General features: G+C 36.4%; 1 protein-coding gene across 1 annotated transcript in view; it reads right to left on the reverse strand.

Annotated features, from left to right (window-relative positions):
* The window catches only part of LOC136848909 (uncharacterized), a 96,885-nt gene that overhangs the window by 67,867 nt on the left and 6,518 nt on the right, over positions 1 to 22,500 (reverse strand). The window contains exons 7-15 of the mRNA XM_067121732.1: positions 21,041 to 21,190; positions 20,224 to 20,393; positions 19,570 to 19,694; positions 17,268 to 17,511; positions 16,482 to 16,580; positions 15,143 to 15,283; positions 14,806 to 14,975; positions 9,863 to 9,890; positions 7,209 to 7,341 (exon numbers count right to left, since the gene is read on the reverse strand). Of these exons, the coding sequence (XP_066977833.1) occupies positions 7,209 to 7,341; positions 9,863 to 9,890; positions 14,806 to 14,975; positions 15,143 to 15,283; positions 16,482 to 16,580; positions 17,268 to 17,511; positions 19,570 to 19,694; positions 20,224 to 20,393; positions 21,041 to 21,190 (1,260 nt within the window). The remainder of the gene's footprint in view (positions 1 to 7,208; positions 7,342 to 9,862; positions 9,891 to 14,805; positions 14,976 to 15,142; positions 15,284 to 16,481; positions 16,581 to 17,267; positions 17,512 to 19,569; positions 19,695 to 20,223; positions 20,394 to 21,040; positions 21,191 to 22,500) is intronic.

Consider the following 22,500-nt stretch of genomic DNA (forward strand, 5'->3'; position numbering starts at 1 on the left):
TTTCTACAGGCGTACTCTGAGGTGTCCTGGTGCAAAGAGTTGCTGACGAACTCATTCGGCAGACTTTTCATGGCGGTGATCGCTATTTTGAAGCAACAAAATAACGTGTTCTTCTACTTCATATGAAAACTCTTACATTGGAAGACCTTACTCAAAACAAAATACAACAAATAAGTTTCTCGATCTTATTTCGAAATGTTAGCGATGCCTAGTTGCTACGTCTTCTTGTTTCAAATGAATAATTACTGGCAAGCAACAGAATCTGTTAAAATGGAGAGACAAGTTCGAAATAATTGCTATGAGTTGCAACTGAACAGAGAATGTTTCCTCCTAACCCGAGAATAATTTTTCCAAGTCTTTTTGATATAAGTGGCCGACAAACTGTAAAAAATTTGCAGATATCTTCAAGACAAAGAAGTAAAATTAGGAAATCTTAGGCAATGCAAACTGAGCAATGAATAAACTGTTAAAACGAACCAACACACTTCAAATGGAGGTGTCTTAAAAAAAAAAAACCTCCAAGAGTTGCGAAACGGGAAGCTCTTATTTCCACTTATCCACAAGCAGCGTCGGCGTCAGTAACCTTGCAGGACTAATGCCGAAAAAATAATTTCAAATCACAAACCAACCAATAGTCTAATATAAGATGGAAGTTATGATACTGCCTTACCTATTTCTGACGTCTGCGCGAGAATCCCAGGAAAGCAGACGACGGTGAGCGCCAAAATAGCGATCGCCGCCATGATTTTCTTCTTCTTCCCTTGGCGACGGAAGTCTGCCGAATGAGTTCTTCAGCAACTCTTTGCACCGGGACACCTCAAGAGTAGCCTACGCCTCACCAAGCAGAAATCAAGACTGGTTTGGAACCATAACGGTAGATCCTCGGCCAGTGACTCTCCACTTGACAGACAACTTTGAAGATACGTGACTCCTGCTTTATATTACTCAGAACGCTCCTTTGCTAAGTAGGAGTCTAATAATAAATACAATAACAAGAGAGTAATCGCAATCCTGAACTTTTCTACGCCCTATTTTTAGTATAAAAATGATATTCCAACTTTTCAGTTCTTTTGCTTTAATACTTCTTTCCTGTATGAAAACCAATCTTAGATTTCATTATTTCAGTATTTACTGCAATCAATTTTGAAAAAGGGGACTTTCTGCTGTTATATTCCTGGGTCGTAATACTTTACCCATTATTTCAGTGACAAACCCTCATTTCCTTCTAGTTTATCACTTCTGCATTTCATCCTTTTTATGGACAAAAAGTACAACTCCAAGCATTTTCTTTTCCCACTTGCCCTAGATTTCATTTTTACTATGCCTTTTAAATAGTTTCTTGCACCTCGCCCTATAACGGCTCCCCTAAACTTTCCTCGTTAGATAACAGGATATTCTACCCCCTAAGGCACACTGCTTCTTGACTGCTTGGGTTACTTAGATGGCAGTGACCTCTAAGACTCTTACGCATTTTGTTTGTCTTTTTATTTTGCAACAGCAAACCATATGTCGATTTTTAATTCTTGATCTTTCAGATATACTTCCACAATTTGCGTACACAAAAAAATACCAAAACGAGTGATGAATAACTACACAAGTGAATAAACATTAAAAAAAAAAAGATGAATAAAACTATGTCGTCACTTCCGTATTCTTTTCTCAGAATTCATAAAATTTTAATTCAGTTTTTTTTTCTAGAAATCATACTTTTCGTAAAGATATTATCATCAAAACTCAGCATTTCCTCTTCAAACAAAACTACATCTCTATTTTCCCTTACGTCAAGGCCAGGCAATGAAAAGGTGCATATCAAGTTATTCCTCTTCTCACAATTGCATTGTAAATGAATTCTCTCATGGAATATAAACTAAAAAAGAATTTTGCAAAATATTTTTCACCCCACTGTCTCTCACCAAATTCTCCTTATGATTATTCCTCCTTGGAAAGCATGAATTCCATTAACTAAGTCCTTTTTTAAATATATCCACATTTCACTTGACTCCCTAGCGAAATACACTCACTTACTCTCCACCACATACCTTTGCATTCGAACTGCCTGGCAGGACAGCCTCTCATTCATACCCAGCTAGTTAAGGCACTTTCAGCCAGTCAGCCTTAAGACAGTGAAAAGTGGGAGTTGGAGAGGCTGGACAGCAAGACAAAGACAAAGGAGATGGCGTACTGGGCTAAAACTCCACAGGTGAACTAAGGAGTAATAGAGAGCTTGCACAGCAAGACTGAAGAAAGAGAACGGGAATGGAGGTAAAGTAAAAGGATAAAAAAAGTGGTGCAAGTAGGGGCCGAAGGGACACTGCAGACACACCATAATAATGCCTACGGTGCACCACGTGAAGTACAATGACGTCCCTACCTTCCCTACACAGACGTATTTGTATATCATCTCACGGATGTATCCTATGGATTGTGACCCCCAAAGGTTTTTCGGGGGTCGTTATCGAGGAATGATATTTCTTGGGGGTCATTATCTATACGATATTTACAGTCTTTTGTTTATGTCAACGGTGATCCCCAACGGGACTGTACTAAACACACCGCAAAGGTGGATACATACCGGTTAAAGCCAGTGGGGGGTCACTCTAGGGAAGATCCCATCTCACGCCACAATTAAAGCCTTCCAGGCAGAACAAGGTGCTAGTTTCCGTGGCCTAAATCTCCTAGCCCGAACAGACAATCATTTATTTATCTTCCGCCTTAGTCTTTTCACCTTGTTTGCAGCTTTATTTACCTGATGGTATAATATTCAGTTTTAATCTTAAATTTATTAAGCATAATTTTTTTTTCTCTTTAGTACCACGTACATGGGCATTCAAACTTCCAAGACTTATATTAAGTAAATTGTAATATGCTTATACATTTTTACCTGCACTATATTTTTAAATTAAACGGCTTTTATTTTTAAATTTTATCATATATTTTCTATATCTTATTGTTTCATACGTTTATATTGTTCAGTAAAAATTTAATAAATATTTCGTGATTGGCCTATCTGTATTATATTGTCTTCTTTATTGTTTCATTATATTTGAGTGGGTTTTATTGTTTTTGTATTCCTATTTCATTAAGCACGAGTTAAGTAAACTTTCCTGCACAATTTTCGTAACAGTGATACCACCAAAGTCATCGTCAGTGTTCTGCAATATCGAATAAGTTGATTATTATTGCAAGAGTTCTTAAGGCACATCGTAAAAAAAAGTTAACACTAACACATTTCGCAACAGTATCCATATCAAACGCATCAACGAAGTTATAAAACATGAAAACACCAATCTTAATCTTCAGGCTACCTAGCCTAGGGATGCATAGCCTAAGCCTAAGACGTATCAAACAAAAAAGCTATTACGACAGAAAACCATTTTCCCTCCCGATGGGACTTAGGGCATACTTTCTCAGAAAGCCCCTATGCCCGCAAGTGTAGTGGACAATGTAAATTACTCACGTGGCATATGGTACCTGGAAGTTAATGTATCTGTTAAATATGAGGGTTAGACCTATCAGGAGTTCTACCCGGTTGTTATGGAAAGGATATGAGCCTTCTGCTTCTATGCTAGATGACACTGAGAGAATATATAAATGGAGGAAATTATCAGGTACTACTATATAACGGAACGAACTAAGCCAGTCCGAATCTGCCTCCAAAAAACGGTCAAAGGTGCTGTGTCACTGATTCACACAGGTTTTACAAGATTCTGTTCATTGCTGCTGCCACAGGTATTGGTTAATTGCTGTTGGAATCCACGAAGTAAAAGGAGGAATGTCGAGATTAGGATCAAGAGGAGGACTGGTCTGTTTCACAGACAATCTTAAAGCTTATGATGATTATAAACGCTGGGTTTGTGCACAAATAAACAGAAAAACAATATGCTTCGTATGGTCGGTTATTTGATCAAATTAAAGTTATTAAATTTACTGAAAGATTTATGATATATTTTCCAAGACTGCCTAATTTCCCAGATTTGTGCTTAGTGCGATAACTTTGGATAAATGTTGAGGAATTTACACAGAAACAACTATTACATTATAAATTACGTTCCAAATGGTGGCTTACAAGGTCAGTATCACCAGATGCCAGATGGCAGACAACCTGCTTCTGAAAGAGCAAAAATCTCATGGGTATTCAAATGACACCCAAACGCTAAATAGGCCTGGGGGTTGGGGCATGATTTCTTCTTTTGGCCAATGGTCTTTTTGGTCAAATAGAGAGATTGGAGTATGAGCTTTGGTAAAAAGTATATAATTTTCAAAAGCTGGGAGGAAGGAGGATTGGAAGACCTAGAAACTACTAAGCAGATGTGGTGAAAGAAGTAATGGAGTGAAGGACCTTAAAATTCAGGAAACCAGAAAATGCATGCAAGAATCTATAGGGGAATGGATGCCATTGCGCAGAGAGGTTCAACATCCCGCTGACGAGCCTTTGAGGGTAGGAATAAGGAGTAATTTAATAAGTCGTGAAAATTTCCTGCAAAAATGGTTCATCCATGAATCAGTAGATAAAGAAGGAATATGGTTGTGACTACTATCTAGTTTTCTCTGGGGGGTGAAAACACACAAATTAAAAATTCACAAATCTGGAAGGGAATTTTACACATGCATTTGGGGGCGTGGAGGGAAGGACACACCACTGAGTTTATATATAAAACATAAATATATATATATATATATATATAAAAATAAATATATATTTATATTCATTTAAATATATATATATATAATATAACATATAATATAATATATAATAGGTGGAATTTGTTGTTATCTAACCTGCCATATGGACGATTTTCGGGACTGGGACTTTTGATGGTTCTTTTCGTTTCTTGCTTCGACGAATGTTGACAAGTACTATGATGATCAATGTTGGAGCCATAATCACGGTTAAGCAGAAAGTGATGTAACTCTTGGTAATGTTGGATTTGACTTTTTGCTTCTTTTCCTCTATTGTCTTGATACAATCTTAGAATCTTGAAGGTTTTGTTCAGTGACCTGAATCGATGTTCTAATCTTATCTTTGTCTGTGGGAGGAAGACGTCAGTATTTGTGATTTCGCAAGCACAGTGTATCTTCATGTTGCAATCTTTGAAGTATGAACTTCCTCACATTTAATTCGAAAGGGCTCCTTCCTTGGGTTAAAGACATAAATGAAATTTTGCAGGTTAGTGATTTGAATTTTTTGAACATTTACTTTCTGAAACTGGCATGAATGGATAGCCTGATTATGCATTAAAGTGGTTAAACAAGATGTTTTTGGGTTTGTGAATGATATTTAAATGATTTGCATCACAAATTGTGTAGCTGAAATGTGTAATACAGTTGTGTAAATTTTCCTTGATTTCCTCAATGTGAATGTGTGTCGTCTTGTATAAGTTCTGCATGTTCAGTATCCAAAAATAAAGTATGATTGGCAACACAAGCAAGGAAAGGGGTAAAAGAGCAATACTTATAAATCTTTCTCGTATTTACTGAAACAGTAATTAGTAAGCCTTCGTTATTGAAAGCAGTTCTAAGAAATGGACAGAGAAAGTGTGTTAGTGCATTGGGAACATAAAGTACTTATTATATTTAATTTTGACGTTAGTAATTATTTCTTGTAAGTCTTTCAATGGCAACAGATTTGCAGAGACTTTACCTTAAGCTGTCAGTAAACTATTTACCAAAATCCTGTAATTCGTCTCTTGTTGTTTTTACTTATATGTTTAGGGTTATTGCAGTAAAAATTAAGTTCATGGTCTTGGAAACGATTTTTGGTTTCTTTCATAACATCTTGACATTTCTTCTTCGTTCTTCAGTTCTGTAAGGAGTTATTTCTTATATTTGCTCTGATGTCTTGCATTTCCATTTTCATGTTCTTCATTTGTTCTTCTACTGAGGAGATTCCCCCTTGAAGAGATAAAATGGTTGAATTTGGTTAGAAATTTCAAAAATGACTGATAAACCTCCTGAAAAAATGGCAGCTATGGCTAATCCTTTCTTGGCTCTTGTTTGTTTGGGCACATACAATTCTTCTGTTTCTTGAAGTCTGTCTTTGATTACATTCCTTAGCAATGTTTCTGTCTTGGGATTGAATAACTTTGGGTTTTGTTCTAATGTTTTGTATATTGTTATATGTTCCTTAAGCAGATTTCCTAAGTTATTGTTAAGATCTTTCATGCCTCCGTTCTTAGTTCTCATTCCAGCTTATTCGTCTACCAAGTTCACTTGTCCTTTATCCATAGTTAAACTTCCTTAATCGACTGTATTAATTACATCAGTTAAACCTTGCATTTGTATAACTTGCAGATATATGATGATTATTTTCAACATTGTTCCTTTCCTTTTGAATAGTTCTCCTGAAGTGATAATATTGCTTTTCAGAATTTCTACTTTACCTTCTTTGTTTCCTAAATATTTCTCTCTTAGTTAAAGAAAAATTAAATTCGAAGTTAGTGTACTTAACCCCGGAATTTTGCTACAAAACCAAATTAATTAAAGTAAGAATTGGAACACACGCACAAAAACGTTTTCTCACTATATCAAGCAATGAAGGTAAACTCAGCAATAAAAAAATTAAATATAGGGAATAATAGGAATATTTACAATTTGTGACTTTTCTGTTCCTTAGAGTATATCTAGTTTTTTCTTTTGAAACTTCTTCTTTTATTTCCTTAGTTATTTCTGTTTCTTTAACTTCTTTAGTCCTTTTAACCTTGTCTTTATTTCCCCCAAATCCTGATTCTTCTAATGATTCAGCATACTTCGTGCTAATTTGTTAACTTTTTTCACTTTCACTTTTGTGTCCTTAACGTCTATGATTCTGAATGGTCCTGTGAATTTGGTGGCTAATTTATGGTTGATACCACTTCTTACTTCTTTTCTTATGTAGACTTCGTCTCCAATGTTATAATCTTCTGGCTTTAGTCCTTCTTGATACTTGTCTACCATGATCTTCTGGGTTTCTTCCAGATTCTTATGTAATTGGCTATGGATTACCTTGAAATTACTAATCCTTATCTTCATATTGTATTGGCTGATTCAGCCATGCATATGGTAGTCTTGGTTCACATACCACTAAAGCTTTCATGGGCGTTGCTTGTATACTTGTATGATATCTAGCATTTTAAGGACAATTGAACTAAAGGTAAATTGACATCCCATTCAGGATCTTGTCCTACTATATGCCTCAATGCGTCCAGAACCTTTCTGTTATTCCTTCTTACAAAACAATTATTAGCTGGATGGTACGGTTGTGTTGCTACCTTTTCAACTTTGACTGCATCATAAATTTCTTGAACTAGTGAGTTATTGAACTCTGTGCTATTATCAAATACTATTAGCTGTGGTGCAGAATATCTGAAAAATATTTTGTCAAAGAGAGCAACTCCACATTCTTTAGCTCCCTTACCTGTTATTGGTATCAGCTCTGTATATCTAGTGAGTGCGTCAATACATACTAGTATATTTCTATTTCCTTTACTCGTGGTGTGAAGGTTAGTGATGAGATCTATGGCTGCTCTTTCAAATGGAATTTGTAGAATGGGATACTTTTCAAAAGGTAATACCTTATCTTTATCTGTTCTCCCCTTGTAACTGTTGCAAGTATTGTAACTTTTCACATAACTGTTAACATCTTTGTAAATCCTTTCCAGTGGAAGGATATTTTTACTAGTCTAACTGTCTCATCCCTTCCTGGGTGAGCTCTTATGGGATCATCATACATTAATTCAGTAACTTTACTTCTTAGGCTTTTAGATACTAGCTTTTTATAGACCAAAACTTGAAATGATCTAAATGGGTCAAGTTCTTGACACATCCAAATTAGCACATCTCCTCACTGGGACATGAAGTTCTCTTACTTAATTCTATTCGTTCTTGATGATCAAATTTCCCCTAATTTTTCACAAAATTGGTAGATCTCCTTTAAATCTTCATCACTTTCTTGTTCCCTTATGAAATTTGACTTGGAAACCTCTTCTGTGTAGTGCATGGTGAGTACATTGCTTATGCAGGAGGTTCACTTGACTTTGCTTCTTGACTGATCATATATATACCATCACCTTGTGGGATATACCCTGATATTGCGTCTGCTACCTTGTTTGCCTTCCCTAAAACATATATTAATTCTAGGCTATAAACTTGGGCCGTCATAAACCAACGAGCTTTACGTCAGGAAAAGTTTGGATTCTTGAGCATTTCTACTGCATCAGAATTGTCAGTGAAAACAGTTATCTCTTAATCAAATATGATATATCTGAAGTGCTTTAAAGCATCTGTTATGGCTAGAGACTCTTTGTCTGTTACTGAGTTGTTAGCTTCTGTGGTTTTTAGTTCTCTACTGTAATAAGCTATAGCATGGTATTTATTATCATGTCTTCGCATTAAGCATGCTCCTATACTAATAGAACTTGCATCTGTGGCTAAAAAGAATTCTTTACTAGTCTGGAAAACTAAGTGCTGACGAATGTGTTAGTCTTTCTTTCAGTTCATCAAATGGTTTCTAGAAGTTTCTTGGTTGTCCACACGAATGATACGTGTTCCTTTAATAGCTCAGTTAATGGAACAGATATGGTTGCAAAATTCTTGATAAACTTCCAGTAAAAACCTGCTAATCTTAAGAAAGATTTCACATCTTTTCTGCGTCGAGGTGTAGGATACTCTAACTGACTTAATCTAGTCGTTTACTTCCACACCCTTTTCACTTAGTGTGTGTCCCAGATAGGCTATTTTCCTTCCAAGGAAAGTGCATTTCTTTACTTTTAACTTTAGAGTTGCTGTCCCCAATCTTTTTAGGCCTTCTCTAAACAGTTTTATATTTTCTTCAATGGTATCTGTGGCTATTATCAAATCATCAGTATAACAATGTACATCTTTGCCTAGTAAATCGCCCAGAATTTTATCCATTAATCTCACAGATGTCACTGGTCTTGAATTTAGACCAAAAGGCATTCTTACATATTGATATACACCATTGCTAGTGGAAAAAGCAGTCAATGGTTTACTTTCTTCGTCCAAAGGGATTTGTAAAAATTCTTGTAACAGATCTATTGTGGGAAAGTATTTCTTGGATCCAATAGATGTGATAAGATCTCTCATGGACGGCGCTGGATAAGGATCGTTTTCTGTTATCTTGTTCAACCTTCTGAAATCTACCACTACTCCTGAATTGAAACAGGCCTTGTTTTTGTTTGCTGACCGTTTCCATAGTTCAAAAAGAACTGCAAATTTTTTCCTTTGTGAAGAAAAATTGAAGTACGTTTTTGTTTCTCTCTCACTTTGGGAGAAGACATGGACAATCTTTCTTTTAGAAGGGCCTTGTTTTGTTCCATTTGCATTCTAGTTTATTTTAAAATTCTTTTCATGTTATCTATTTGTTTTCAAATTTTCTGTGTATTTTAATTAGTGGCTTAGTGACCATTCTGGTCATTTTATTTGATTGTGTTCCACTGTTGGTCATAATTTTATTGTTAAAAACTTCTTTAAAGTAATAAGCATCAATCCTTAATGATAAATACTGGAAATATCGAAGCAACATAAATCAATTCATTTATTTGATCTTATTTCCTCATTCCACTCTGCGTTACTAAATACATACGTACATACATACATGTATATATATATATAGGAGTATATATATATAATAATTATATATATTTATATATATATCTTACTTGTATAATTACCTGGGTCAAGGAGTGATAAAAGTGATAGTTTCCATGTGTTCTCTTGGAAATAAGCGAACTAAAACATCTATGTCCTAGAAGTGAGAGACAAGCTCATAAATAAATAATAAATAGGTCTGCATTAGACAGGAATCAAAAGCGCATTTAGCCATGAAGTAAATGCTTAATTGTTTGGAAATTATTAAGAATTTGACGGCGTTTTGTAGACGCAGTACTGTCCGTCTGTGGAAGAAAAATCAATGAAAAATTGTTAGATTATTTTAAGCGGTAAAGTTGTAGAGTAAATGATATGATGAGAGGGAAAAAGATATTGTGATATATGGCAAAATTCATAGTTAGTTGAACAAAAGAGACTAATAAAAAAAAATGGAAAATAATAAATCATATTTGATAAGTGATAATGTAAAACTAGTGAAACAAACAACTTTGATGGTGAATATGATTGCAGAAGAAAAAAAATACCCTTATATACAGATAAAGGACAGCTGGAATGTTGACGCTGTAAAATGGGTATAAGGAAAAAATGTACTTAGTTGTTTCAAATCCAGTTAAGCTGTAGGACCAGGAAAAGATTTAGCCCTGAAAGAAATAGATTTTTTCAAAGGGCTTTGTTTCCACACAAGAAATGCAGAGAAAAAACTTCCTACGATGGACCAGCGCTTATGAGAAGGCTTGGCAGACACTGATTAGTTCGAAAACCTGCAAAGAGGGCCAAACACTGCAGAAGAATTCCGGCACTTACTAAAAGACCTAGCACCTAATACAAATGCCTAGCACCTGTTACAAACACCCTACAACAACAAGAAGCATCAACGCCTACTGAGAAGTCCTGACACCTGCTGAGAAGGTTTGATATCTGCTAAGGAGGAGCACTGCCAATCAGGAAGGCCTGAAATCTGATGAGGTCAAACACCTTTTGAGAAGGACTGACACCTGGTAAGAAGGTCAAATACCTGCTGAGAAATTTTGACATCTGTTCAGAAGGCCAGATGACTACTGATAAAACTGATGCTTATTAAAGAGAGCCTCTACCTTTTGAGACACTGAAAAACTTCTAAATATAAAAGAGCTGCTTAAACTGACTAGTGTCTGCTAAAAAGTCCTGTCACCTGCTGTTGAGGCCTGACATTTAGCTAGAAATGCTTGACACCCGCTGAGAGGGATTGACATCTGCTAAGAAGGGCCAACACTTGTAGAGTAGGTGTAACACCTGTCAATAAAGCCTGGCACCGGTTATAAAAACTGCCATAGAGACTGACATCTGCTATTGCTGAGAGAGTCCCATTTGGTGAAAAGTCCAGACACCTGCGAATACTGTCAACCCTTTTACAATATTATTTTAAACTTGTAGAGAGAGAGAGAGATGGGTGAGGGGGACCAAAGGTAAAGTCTTAATTCAGTAAAGAAAGAACGATAAAGAAACAACAGATAACAGGAAAAAACATATCAATAAGAGGCAAAAAGACAGAAAAAAATACAGAGAGAGAGAGAGAGAGAGAGAGAGAGAGAGAGAGAGAGAGAGAGAGAGAGAGAGAGAGAGAGAGAGAGAGCTATAAAAACCTGGGGACGAAACCATCGCTATAAGAAAACAGATTTTTCCTAAAGGCTTCTCGGGTTGAGAAAAGAAGATTTTGCCAAAAGAGATTTTCCTGAGATGGAATGACAGCAAGGCATAAAGCGGGTTACTGGAGTGGAGCTTTCTCTCCTCACGCTTTTTCGAAGGAAGAGGAACAGGATAAAGGAAGGCTGAGGAAAGAGAGGAACAGAAGGAAAACAAAAAGGTTGGGTGAGGTACCGCTACGGCAGTGCTGCTGCTTCTGATAATAACACTGCAACTATTGGTATTCGATAACGATTGCAGCTTCAACAAAAGCAATGAAAAGAGAACAACAGTCATAATAATAACTGTTGAAGTGTGTCAAAATTGTTAAACTTCACAAAGGTATTCGAATACTAATGCTTCAAAGGTACAGAGCTATATCTAAAAAGCTACCTGTGAAGGTTTCCTTTCATAAAATCATTTTAAAGTGATCAAGATTATAATGCACTGGATTATGAATTAAGATTATAATGCACTGCATTATGTTAGACTTAAGTATTATAATGTACTATATTATGTTAAGCATAAATGTTACAACTAACGCATGTGAAAACATATTTCTGCTAACTTTTTAGATTAAAAGTCTTTGGGTTTATTCTCTGATGGCCGTTGACTCCCAGCAAGAACAGAACTATTCTCTTCCTGGAAGAAATGATTTACTATTGAAAGCAATATCACCATCAATATACCTGTAGTTCCACCCTGAGACTGCTGGTTTATTCAAAATCAAACCATGTAAACTAAATATAGTGTTTATTAAATAGGTGTTCGAGCTTTGAGTATTTTACCTGTAATGCCTCATTTTATTTCTTTTTCCTGGAGCGGAATGAATCAGGCAAAAGGTACAAACACTGTTAAGGCACCTGGAACATAGACATCTATTTACTCCTGATCTCGTTATTAAATGATCAGTGTTCGTGTCGACTTCAGCAACGTCTCTCCGATTACTGAGGCTAGTAATAAAGATTCCTTCTTTCAAAATATCTCCTCCGTTGCAGGGAGGAGAGAGGGAAGGGTGGATGGGATGGGGAAGTGGAAAGGTGGGGGCGTGAGATCGTTTGTTGTTGTGGTGTAAATCCCTAAGCGCCGATGGAGGTGGCGCTCCCCTTGCCTCTTATTAAAGTCGGCTTTGCATTGAGAGTAAAGCTCTTTGCCTACGATGCCTGGAGGCCTATTTACACGGAGCTTAAATTAAGTCGAAACAAAATAGACGGTAACTGAATTTGATTTCTATTTATTTTTAAAGCGAAGAGAAAGCTTACATGAAACGCCATATTTCATTCTAACTTATTGCATATGATGTAGAGAGACTTATTTATTTAGATCATCGGATGAATCGTTATCCGTTGTTATGCAATTGAGTCTGATTTGTTTTTATTTTGAAAAGTAATCCGAAGAAATAAATGCAACGTCTCTGTACACGTTTACTCTTAAACCCTTTGACTGTGCGTTCGTAGGTTGGGTCTATATATTTTGCTCCGTGATCGAATTTGATTTCGTTTTGCTATTGCTAAACAAAGGTAAAAAAAAAAGAACAGTGAAGTCTAACACCATCCTTCATCCAAATCCCTTTATTTAGTGGGCATTTTACCAACGCAAATTCACGGGATCGAAGCCAAAATGCACCAGGCGTGACGCTGCCTTAATGCGTTTCGGCCGGGCGTCGTCTATTGGTAGAAAATTGCTGAAATGGCTCAGTTCTTGTTTTGCTGGGTCCATTTATCGCGTTCATTTCATGCGTGGTTGCTCTACCTTTTTTCTCCTTTTGTTATCTCAACGGCTTTGTGAGCTCTTGCTTACGCTGCTGGATCTTGAAACATAGTTTCATATGCTGCTGCGATTTTGAAATACAATTTCATATGCTGCTGAGATTTTGAAATGAAAAGGGAATCGTGATAGAGGGCATTTAAAATTATGCTGCTAGTGCCTTTCCTTTTGTGTTTAAAACCAAAGGGAATACTTGATAAATGGAGTAAGCGAGCAGGCCAGCAGCAATAAAAGAGAAATGAGAGGGTATGACTTCTCTCTTTTCCAACCCGGAGGTCTTCTCCCCACGAGATGTGGGGAGAAGACCTCAAATCAAATATCAACAAATATCAAATATCAACAAATCAAACAGCGTGCATTTCGTCTCTCCAGGCACTTAGCCTTAATGATATTGTTAGATTATATTGACCTTTCATAGACAAAAGCTTCAGCTGATTGATTAGGCCGGATGCGATGTAACTGTAGAGTGTAGATAGGAATATGCAAAAAATATAAGCACATGAATACATGGCTTTTAAGAAATGGCCTGGATAATTTGACACAGTTCTGTAAAGCAACATTATAAATTCCCTATACACATGAGAATCAGTACTGAGAACACTGAGAGGGAGACTGTCTTAGTGAGAGTAGAAGATTTTGAAACAGCATGGTTTTTGCTTAAGGGGAACCATAAGTGTTGTACATTGTTAAAGGGGATAAGATGCCAAATGTGGACCTTTAGATTCTGAACAATCACCCGAAATGAGCGAATATTATGAATTAATCCGAAAGTCAGTCCCTAAATGTTATGATGGAATTTACTTCTTGAAGTAAATGATTTATATAAAGGAAGACCAACAGGACATCTTGCGATAATAGCCGAAATTCCATAAAACCTTGTATGGGAAAAGAAAATCTTCCCTTCTGGGAGTTTTGTCGTGTAGACAAAGTTCCTTTGATGCTGCAAACATGAAGACAAGAACCAAACATGAAAACAAAAGTAGCACAGGAGACCTGCAGCTTGTGCCGTTTATCCTCATTTTCGTAGAGAGAGGAAGCTTTGAAATCATTGCACAAGGAACTTTAAACCAACAAAACTCCAAGAAGCTACTTGTGAAACACTAGAAATGCTACGTCTAGACTTATTTCAAAAAGCCAATGAATACCAAGATATCTTGATAATTTTGACTTGTCGCCAAATCATGGAAATTCAAAGTGGCCTTTGATATCGACCCAGAAGGTAAAAGTTCGAGAAAGATATCTGGTCGTTTATGAGTGCCTAGTGACAATATAGGGAAAGAAAGTGCTCAAGGATCAAACAGTCAGGGAAGTGTTAATGTACTTCTTATAACAACCTTCGCATCAATAATGCTAAGTAGGATGATTTATTTGGAATGTGTTCACTTCTTATAGCTTTTCTGTGTATTATCCTCTAATTGTTATTTAGTTTACGAGGTTGTCATTAGTGAGATGGGTTGTGTGCAAGAAATTTTATAGGGTGCACTCACTAGCTGAAGGTCTAACAAGTTGGGTAGCCCTGTTAAGTAAGTTATGCAAGTCCATGATGTCTGATTTATGGTCCTTGTTTAAATCCAATGTTTAACAATATTACATTCATATTTTTTTGAAACGCTAAAGTTTGATTTGCCACAAGGAAAAGAAAAAAAAGGCAAATTCAAGCCACTTGTAGATAACTGAAAATGCTGCTGAATCTGATCGCTGTAAACAAATACTTAACTTTAATCCAGCTGAAAATAAAATAATATTAGTCCCTCTTAAGTTGTCTCTTACCTGGTCGCCATCCAACAAATTCTCCGTGTTTAAGATTATCTTCCCTGAGCCAGTCCTCCAGAGGCTTAAAATATTCTCTGATGACAGAAGCGTCTATTTTCCCTTCTCCTCCAGTCAAGACGCTCATGGCCTCCTTCCAGTGTCTGGAAGATCCCAGCTGGAGCATATCCCTGTAAAGGTTGCGGAGAAGATTAGTTAAGCAAAATACAGATAACACATGTAAATGAGATATTAAGAGAATCTTCAATACCCAGCTGATGTGAAAAAGAATTATAATACTTTTATTTTGGTGTTTTTTTTTCCAGGAAGCCTGGAACTGACTGGATTTTCAACTCACCCAAGAGCATTGCCAGCCTCTGTTGACTGATAGATATCACACTTGTGCAATGGTTTGCTTGGATCTAGTGGGTCATACTCTCCTGCTTTCAGGCACAGAGCTTTGTGGAACTGGAACTGTATGATGAAGCTCACGAAATATCTGTAAAAATAAATGTAATTTGAAAATGTAAATAATGGAACATCAGAAGCATTATGCAACACTCCTGAGGAGGCTTCTAATACGTGGTGATGGACTGAATGAAGACATTACTTACTTCAGCAAGAGGAACTGGGAGGCTGTGGATTTACTCTAAAGAGGTCTCTCCAAGAGACGAGTCCAACGAGAGAGAGAGAGAGAGAGAGAGAGAGAGAGAGAGAGAGAGAGAGAGAGAGAGAGAGAGAGAGAGAGAGAGTTTGTGGTATTGCTACGTAAGTGCTCATGTCTACAACTTTTGTTGGCACAGAGGGGAGACTACACAAAACACTTTTTTTAATCATACTGATCTGTTGTAATTTAGAATTTTTCTTGATTATCGTAAAGTTCTACTCATTACTGAATGACATGCCGAGTGACATTTTATCCATCAAAAAATGAACAATGTTAAATTTTTAGCGTCTTTGATTCTTTCGTTACAAGATGGAATTACTTCCCAAGGATATACTCGTAGATAATCGATAAGTATTTTTTAAATAAAATGATAAATTTTACGTTTTTAAGCTATTAAAAACTATATATAGCCTATAAGATTTACCCACCAAACAAGCAGGGATTCAGAACCCGAGATTGATTTTGGGGGGCGGGGTGGTTTATAAAATGACCTGTTGCAGTGAAGACTAATGATCTGGTACATAATTCATATCTGCTGCTGGGTTATGAAGTACGTAATCTTCCACTTTGACCAACATATGCAACGCTTAATTAAATCGTCTATTTCAGAAGACAACTGGGACGTTTGGAAAAGATAAGGTAAGATGAAGCTGTCAGTAAGTAAAAAGGCTACTGTAATTTGTGTGGACGTAAATAGCAAATAGATGATTATGAAAGGCAGTTCTAAATGATTCGAAATCTTCACTGCTTCAAATCAACAATGAAGACATTGGCGAGACATTAGCTGGTTCCAAAATGACCGAGAATCTGAACGGCAACTATCAGTTTCAAAAAGTTACTGAGCATGTAACTTCTTTTCTTAATATCCTACGGTGTAATGGAAGACCATAACTCCTTGACTTATTCAAGAGAACATTTCTTAAAAAAATAAATAAAAGAATAAGAAAAAACTACCTCACACTTCTTTTTTCTTATACTGAAATAATTCAGGGGAACACTGCTTACAAATATAAAAAAATGGAGAACCTACCCAATGTATGGCCGGTTTGCAGCTACATGGTATTTCGCTCCTGGGTCGAAGTCGTCCTCTGTCCTGAGAACAGGAGGTTTGATTCCTTGCAATTCGTACCTGAAACGGAATGAATTTATAATAATGTTAATGAACAGAGAAATGAAAGGTTAAACGCAACGAAAGATAAATAAGAGACTAAAATTGGTTAAGGTTTATTGTTACTTCATATGTCAAAGATAAGTTATCACGGAATAAATTCGAGAAAATGGTTGTTAATAAGATATACAAAGGAATAAATGGGCTTTACAGTAATTAAGAAAAATTAAGACAGAAATTTGTAACAAGTCTCAGCATAATATTCTTTCTTCATATATTTCCAGTTGTTACCTTGGTGTAATATCAAGTAATGCTACATAATTCTTTCTATTAGTGTTTTTCATAAAAAGTTAAAACTGCTGGAAATACGCCTGTTAACAAAAGTCAGCCAAACCAATAGGTATTGTACATGAATAATGTACAAGACCAGCACAAGAACAATCATATTGGGGCTGATTAAATTAAGTACACTGTATTGTGTAACTAATTTTGTATTAGACAACTGAACAATGTAACTCATTTTCTTTCAGTAAAATTTCCCCGGATCAAAAAAGATTATAATTGAGATAACATTCAAAGTTTTCCTTAGTGCTAAATTTGTATATACCTAAAATAATATAAGTAATCTTTAATCTTCTTAAAGAGGATCAAAACGGTGTTACCTCATAACACTACAGAATACCAGCAAAAAGAAATATCTATCGTTACCTAAGATCCCACCAAGCGCAGTTCCAGTCCTTTTCTGGAACAGAACCGTCGAAGAGGCCCCATCTCCAGGAGTCCATAGCGTAGGCGAAGGGCAGGAAAGCAATCTTGTCGAGAGCCATCTGAAGGAGGAAATTGATGTCGACCTCGTAGTCTTCCTCCACTTTCTCCAGGAGACCAATCTTTTCGAGATGCTTCGGAGTCGAGACGCTCAGCGCTAAAGTGTCTCCCAGGGCCTCGTGGAAACCTGAGGGAGGTACGATGCTTGTGGAATGTTTTCGTCTTAGGCAGGGAATGCTGGAAATGTGTTGTAATTATTTGAATTAATAAAGCCTAATTTAAATACACCCACACCCACACACACACACACATATACAGAATATGTGTGTGTGTATGTATGTATGTATGTATATATACTGTATATACCCTTGAATCCTTAGAAGATAAATGCACGGGCCTCCCTAGGCCTTTAATTGTAGATTTAATAAAACTAATTTGTTAAAATGGATCCTGAATTTAATAATATATAATTTATATATATATATATATATACATATATAATATATATATATATATATATATATATATATATATATATATATATATATATATATATATATATATATATATATATATATATATATATATATATATATATATATATATATATATATATATATATATATATATATATATATATATATATATATATCAGGATACCTCAGGACCAAAATAATGAGGACAGTGAGCATACGTAGAAGAACTTGTCACAAAGTACAAGTGTCCTGGACATCTTGCGTAGGCAGACTCCCACAACCAAGCTCCCAGCTCCATCCCCTACTCTCTCTCTCTCTCTCTCTCTCTCTCTCTCTCTCTCTCTCTAAATCCCTCCTTGACCTGCCTATCTCAGAGTGGGGAAACCTCTTTGTTGAACTTAAAAGAACGTACAAAAATCGCCGAAAGCAATGAATAAATTAGCTATTGAGGCTTATATTAATGAAAAATTTTTGCTCAAATCATATTCCTGAATGGATATATTTCCTCATAAAACGTTATATTTTTGTAAAAGAAAATAAAAACCTATTAAGAACATACTTGGAATATCAGTTTTGAATGATTTTATGTCGTTCGAAGACTCTTCACCATTGATTACCTCTGTATTGGCTTTTCCAGAATCAGTGTTTCATTGATGCTCGCACCAGGTTCCTAAGGTTTCCTGAAAGCCTCTGGGTGTTGACTTCTGGTATCGGTTCATATCTTAAAGCCACATACCCAAAATAAATAAATATTTTCGTTTTATTTCTTCTTGGGACCTCTGACAAACTCGATTATCTTCTTAAAATCTTTCGAACAGCAACAATTATTAGGGTTCTAGTAGCTTTCCTAGTTTAAGCCTTGGTCATTTCTGATAGATTTTAGTTGCAACACGACCTTACCAGCGGAGCAACAGTAGCCACTGTCTGGTTCTTCATGGTCCTAGCTTGGGTGGAGACAGGGTTCTAGTGAATCTAATGTAGAGTTTAGGCTAAAGGCCCAAGGACTGGGACCTATGATGCCATTCAGCGCTGAAACGGAAACTGACAGTAAAAGGCCTGAAAGGTGTAAAGGAGAAAAACCTTACAGTTGCACTATGAATCAATTGTTAGGAGAGGGTGGAAAGTAAGATGGAAGACAGAGAATATGAAAGGGGGTAAAGTGAAAGGAACGAAAGGGGTTGCAGCTAGGGGCTGAAGCCGCAGTGCAAAGAACCTTAAGTAATGCCTACGGTGCACCGCGTGAGGTGCACTGACGGCACTAACCTCCCTGCGGGGGACAGGGCTCTAGCGCTGATCCTGTGCACATGTTCGATCTCAAGTAGACTGTGTGTCAGCGTAAATGCCTGTCTCTTGACTGTCACCCATGAGCGGTCTTTAATTCTCTAAATAGTTTTTATTTTGAGGGGGGAGCTGTTATGTGAATGTCATTTCGATATTAAGAATCAAAATTTTTTGTTTTGTTATCCTTAATGTTAGACTTCACTCTGATGAAATGTTATGTATTACGTGTCGTGAGAATGAATTAACTTCTTGATATAAGCTGACGTCACAATAGTAAATGTTAGTGGTGAGGTCAGCTTCCATCTCTATTGGAATCCTCTCTCGCAACTTCACCCCCCCACACAACCGTGTCCCTTCAAAGAGAGAGAGAGAGAGAGAGAGAGAGAGAGAGAGAGAGAGAGAGAGAGAGAGAGAGAGAGAGACAACAATCGGAAAACGCTCAACATGACTTCTCCTTGTCTTTAGCAAGAACAAAATTAAATGCCTACCTGGATTACCGCCTCTCCTGAAGGCGTAGGGCAAATCCTTGTACTGAAGATAATACTGTATGTGACCCATTTCGTGGTGGGCGGTGATGAGGTCAACCATGTTCACTTTTGTACACTGCTTGACTCTGCAACAGGACTTTGATTATTTTCTTATAGACTTATACTAGTCCTTTATCTATTTACTTATATCCATTCACTTATTCATATTTCGTGTCATTTTCCGTAATCTTAATTATTTAATTAGTTAAATATTAAATTTCATTTAAAATGTTTTTGTTTAGTGATTTATCTGTTTTTAATACTATCAATAATAGGAAATACCTGAACAAACACTGTTTGTTTGTACTCGGTGCAAGAGAACTATTTTGAAAACTGAATGATATAATAATATATTTAGATTAATATTTATAATATGAAATCATCATCTTGAAGACTATCATGCATCTATGATTCACATGAGCACTTCAGACGACGCAAGTAAGTAAGAGAGAGAGAGAGAGAGAGAGAGAGAGAGAGAGAGAGAGAGAGAGAGAATGAGAAATAAATTTTTAAAATGAGGAACGAAGTTTTAAGCCTCATTTAAACTAGTTTTTAATGAGAGAGAGAGAGAGAGAGAGAGAGAGAGAGAGAGAGAGAGAGAGAGAGAGGTCACACCTGAAGTCTTTCCCGTTGCAGAAGTCGAAGGCAGAAGCGTGGCAGTTGACCTCCCTGTCGCCGGGATGTTCCAGGAGCGAATGTTTCCAGAAACTGTCGGGCATCCGGGTCAGGTTGAGGGAGGCGAAGAAGTCGTCGGACAGTTCGAACATCATCTTTGGGGTGTAGCCCTGAAGCATTTATTATTATTATTATTATTATTATTATTATTATTATTATTATTATTATTATTATTATTATTATTATTATTTCTAATGCACAAATATTCTTACATAATAAGCACGAAAGGCAATTGCCTTCAAAGGCAAGCTGCTAGATTTTAGGATGTCCATTTGAAGGAAAATAGGGAAGCAATGACAAAGTAAGAAATGAATAGAAGTAAATAAACACACACACACACATATATGAATATACACACACATATGTGTGTGTGTCAGAAAAATTAAGGCAATAGTGCACAGAGGCTTAAAGTAGTGCTACAACCTATCTTAAACTTATGAACCTCAATATCAGGACAAGGGTAATTGTACTGAGATGAGGTAACGTTAAACGAAAAATAGATTGGATGGAATAACCTGGTGCAAGCCATAATTTGTTACTAACTGCCAACAAGTTAATAATATTGAAAAATGAAAACTTATCGTGCCAGGTGAATGAAAGTGCTTAAAACAAAGACTTATATATCAGAAGGACAAACGGGCGAACCGTAGAGAGACAATGGAGCAGAATGGGTAAATAAACAAAGATAAAAAAAAGCAATCCAGAAGATGCAGGATTCATGTATGAAACATGTTGAATACAACGTACGCCCACAAACCTGTTCGATCATCTGCGGCGTGACATCAAGGGAAACCTTGTTGGGGTATGGAGCGGCGATGTCATATACCATCCACTGCTGGGCCCACATGTTGCCCAAAAGGTGGGCAGGGATCGGTCCACGCTCCGTGACGGCATCCCGTCCGTATACCTGGGGAAAATTAAAATTTATGTCGCTGAAATATTTAATAACAGCTTTCTGGAAGTGGAGCTTTCTTCATTAGCAGTGGAATCGGTATAAAATTATATTCAGATGAGTCTGACTGTGATAAAGAAAAATTAGATTTTTAGAGCATTTAGAGGCTGAGTGGTATTTCGGCAACAGTTAAAATTCACTCTGCGTCTTTGTCAATAACAGGATATTTATAAGATCATATAATGAAACTATTGCGTGGAATACGCAGAGGAATTTAATGATCACAAAAAACACGAATAGGTTTTCCCTGCTGTAACCTACTAAACTTTTGTTTTTCTCTTCTTGTACTGAAAAGATATTACTTACGTCATTACCTGAGAAATTTTGTTTTCTTTCCTTTGCAAGCTTAAAAATATCGTTTCACGGATGCATTCAAGCAGAATATAGAACAGAAACCCATTATTAGAGAGAGACTCGTTTTAATCGATCAAAATCGTATGTAAAGAAGATAAAGTAAATGTAATACAGATGCAGAATTAAAATATATAAAAACCAAAGACGTGTCAATGTTGCCCAAAATACCTTTCCCGTGCCACGGATCATCATCTTTCTGTCAGTGCCCGATGGAGTTATCAGAGATGTCAACCAACATATTATGTCATTTGTAAGTGTCAAAGGGACATGGACCTAAAGTATTTCTTAATGGAGAAGTTACAGAGGCGCTTCGCAGTTGAATTGTGGAATGCGGGTGGTCATATTGTAGCTAACAGACGCTACTCGTCTCGATCTGTTGTTTAAGGCCTGTTATTGAATAAGGGGACGCCTGCGTTGTGTAGCACACTGAGGCCACCAGGCTCGTATTTTGCTTGTTTTCATAACAACGTGTTGTTTTGGAAATAATTTATAATTTTGACGATAAAAAAAGGGTTACATATGTCTTATTAGTAGCATTAATATTATGCTAATGAATTTAGGGGTTAATATTTTACTTATTATTTGAGACCTGAGTTCGGACAATAACATCAAGTGATCTCGATACTAGGTATAATATTGATAGATTTGGTAATGATAATATTAATAACCTTAATTTTAATCTAGAATTAGATGAACGCGAGACCGGCATACTATCCAAAATATTTTGAACCACTTTACATAAAAAAAGAAACAAACTTTAAGTGAGTGGGCCCGTAATTATCTAACTGAAAGCACAAAATTCTCTGAAAGAGACCTCTGCCACCAAAAAGTATGTTGCAAATGTTTAAATTTTGATTTTGACGTTGCTGACTATATCAGAATTTTCAAGGAAAACATGACTACCCTGTTGG

The sequence above is a fragment of the Macrobrachium rosenbergii genome, chromosome 20, assembly GCF_040412425.1.
Source record: "Macrobrachium rosenbergii isolate ZJJX-2024 chromosome 20, ASM4041242v1, whole genome shotgun sequence".
Lineage (NCBI taxonomy): Eukaryota > Metazoa > Arthropoda > Malacostraca > Decapoda > Palaemonidae > Macrobrachium > Macrobrachium rosenbergii.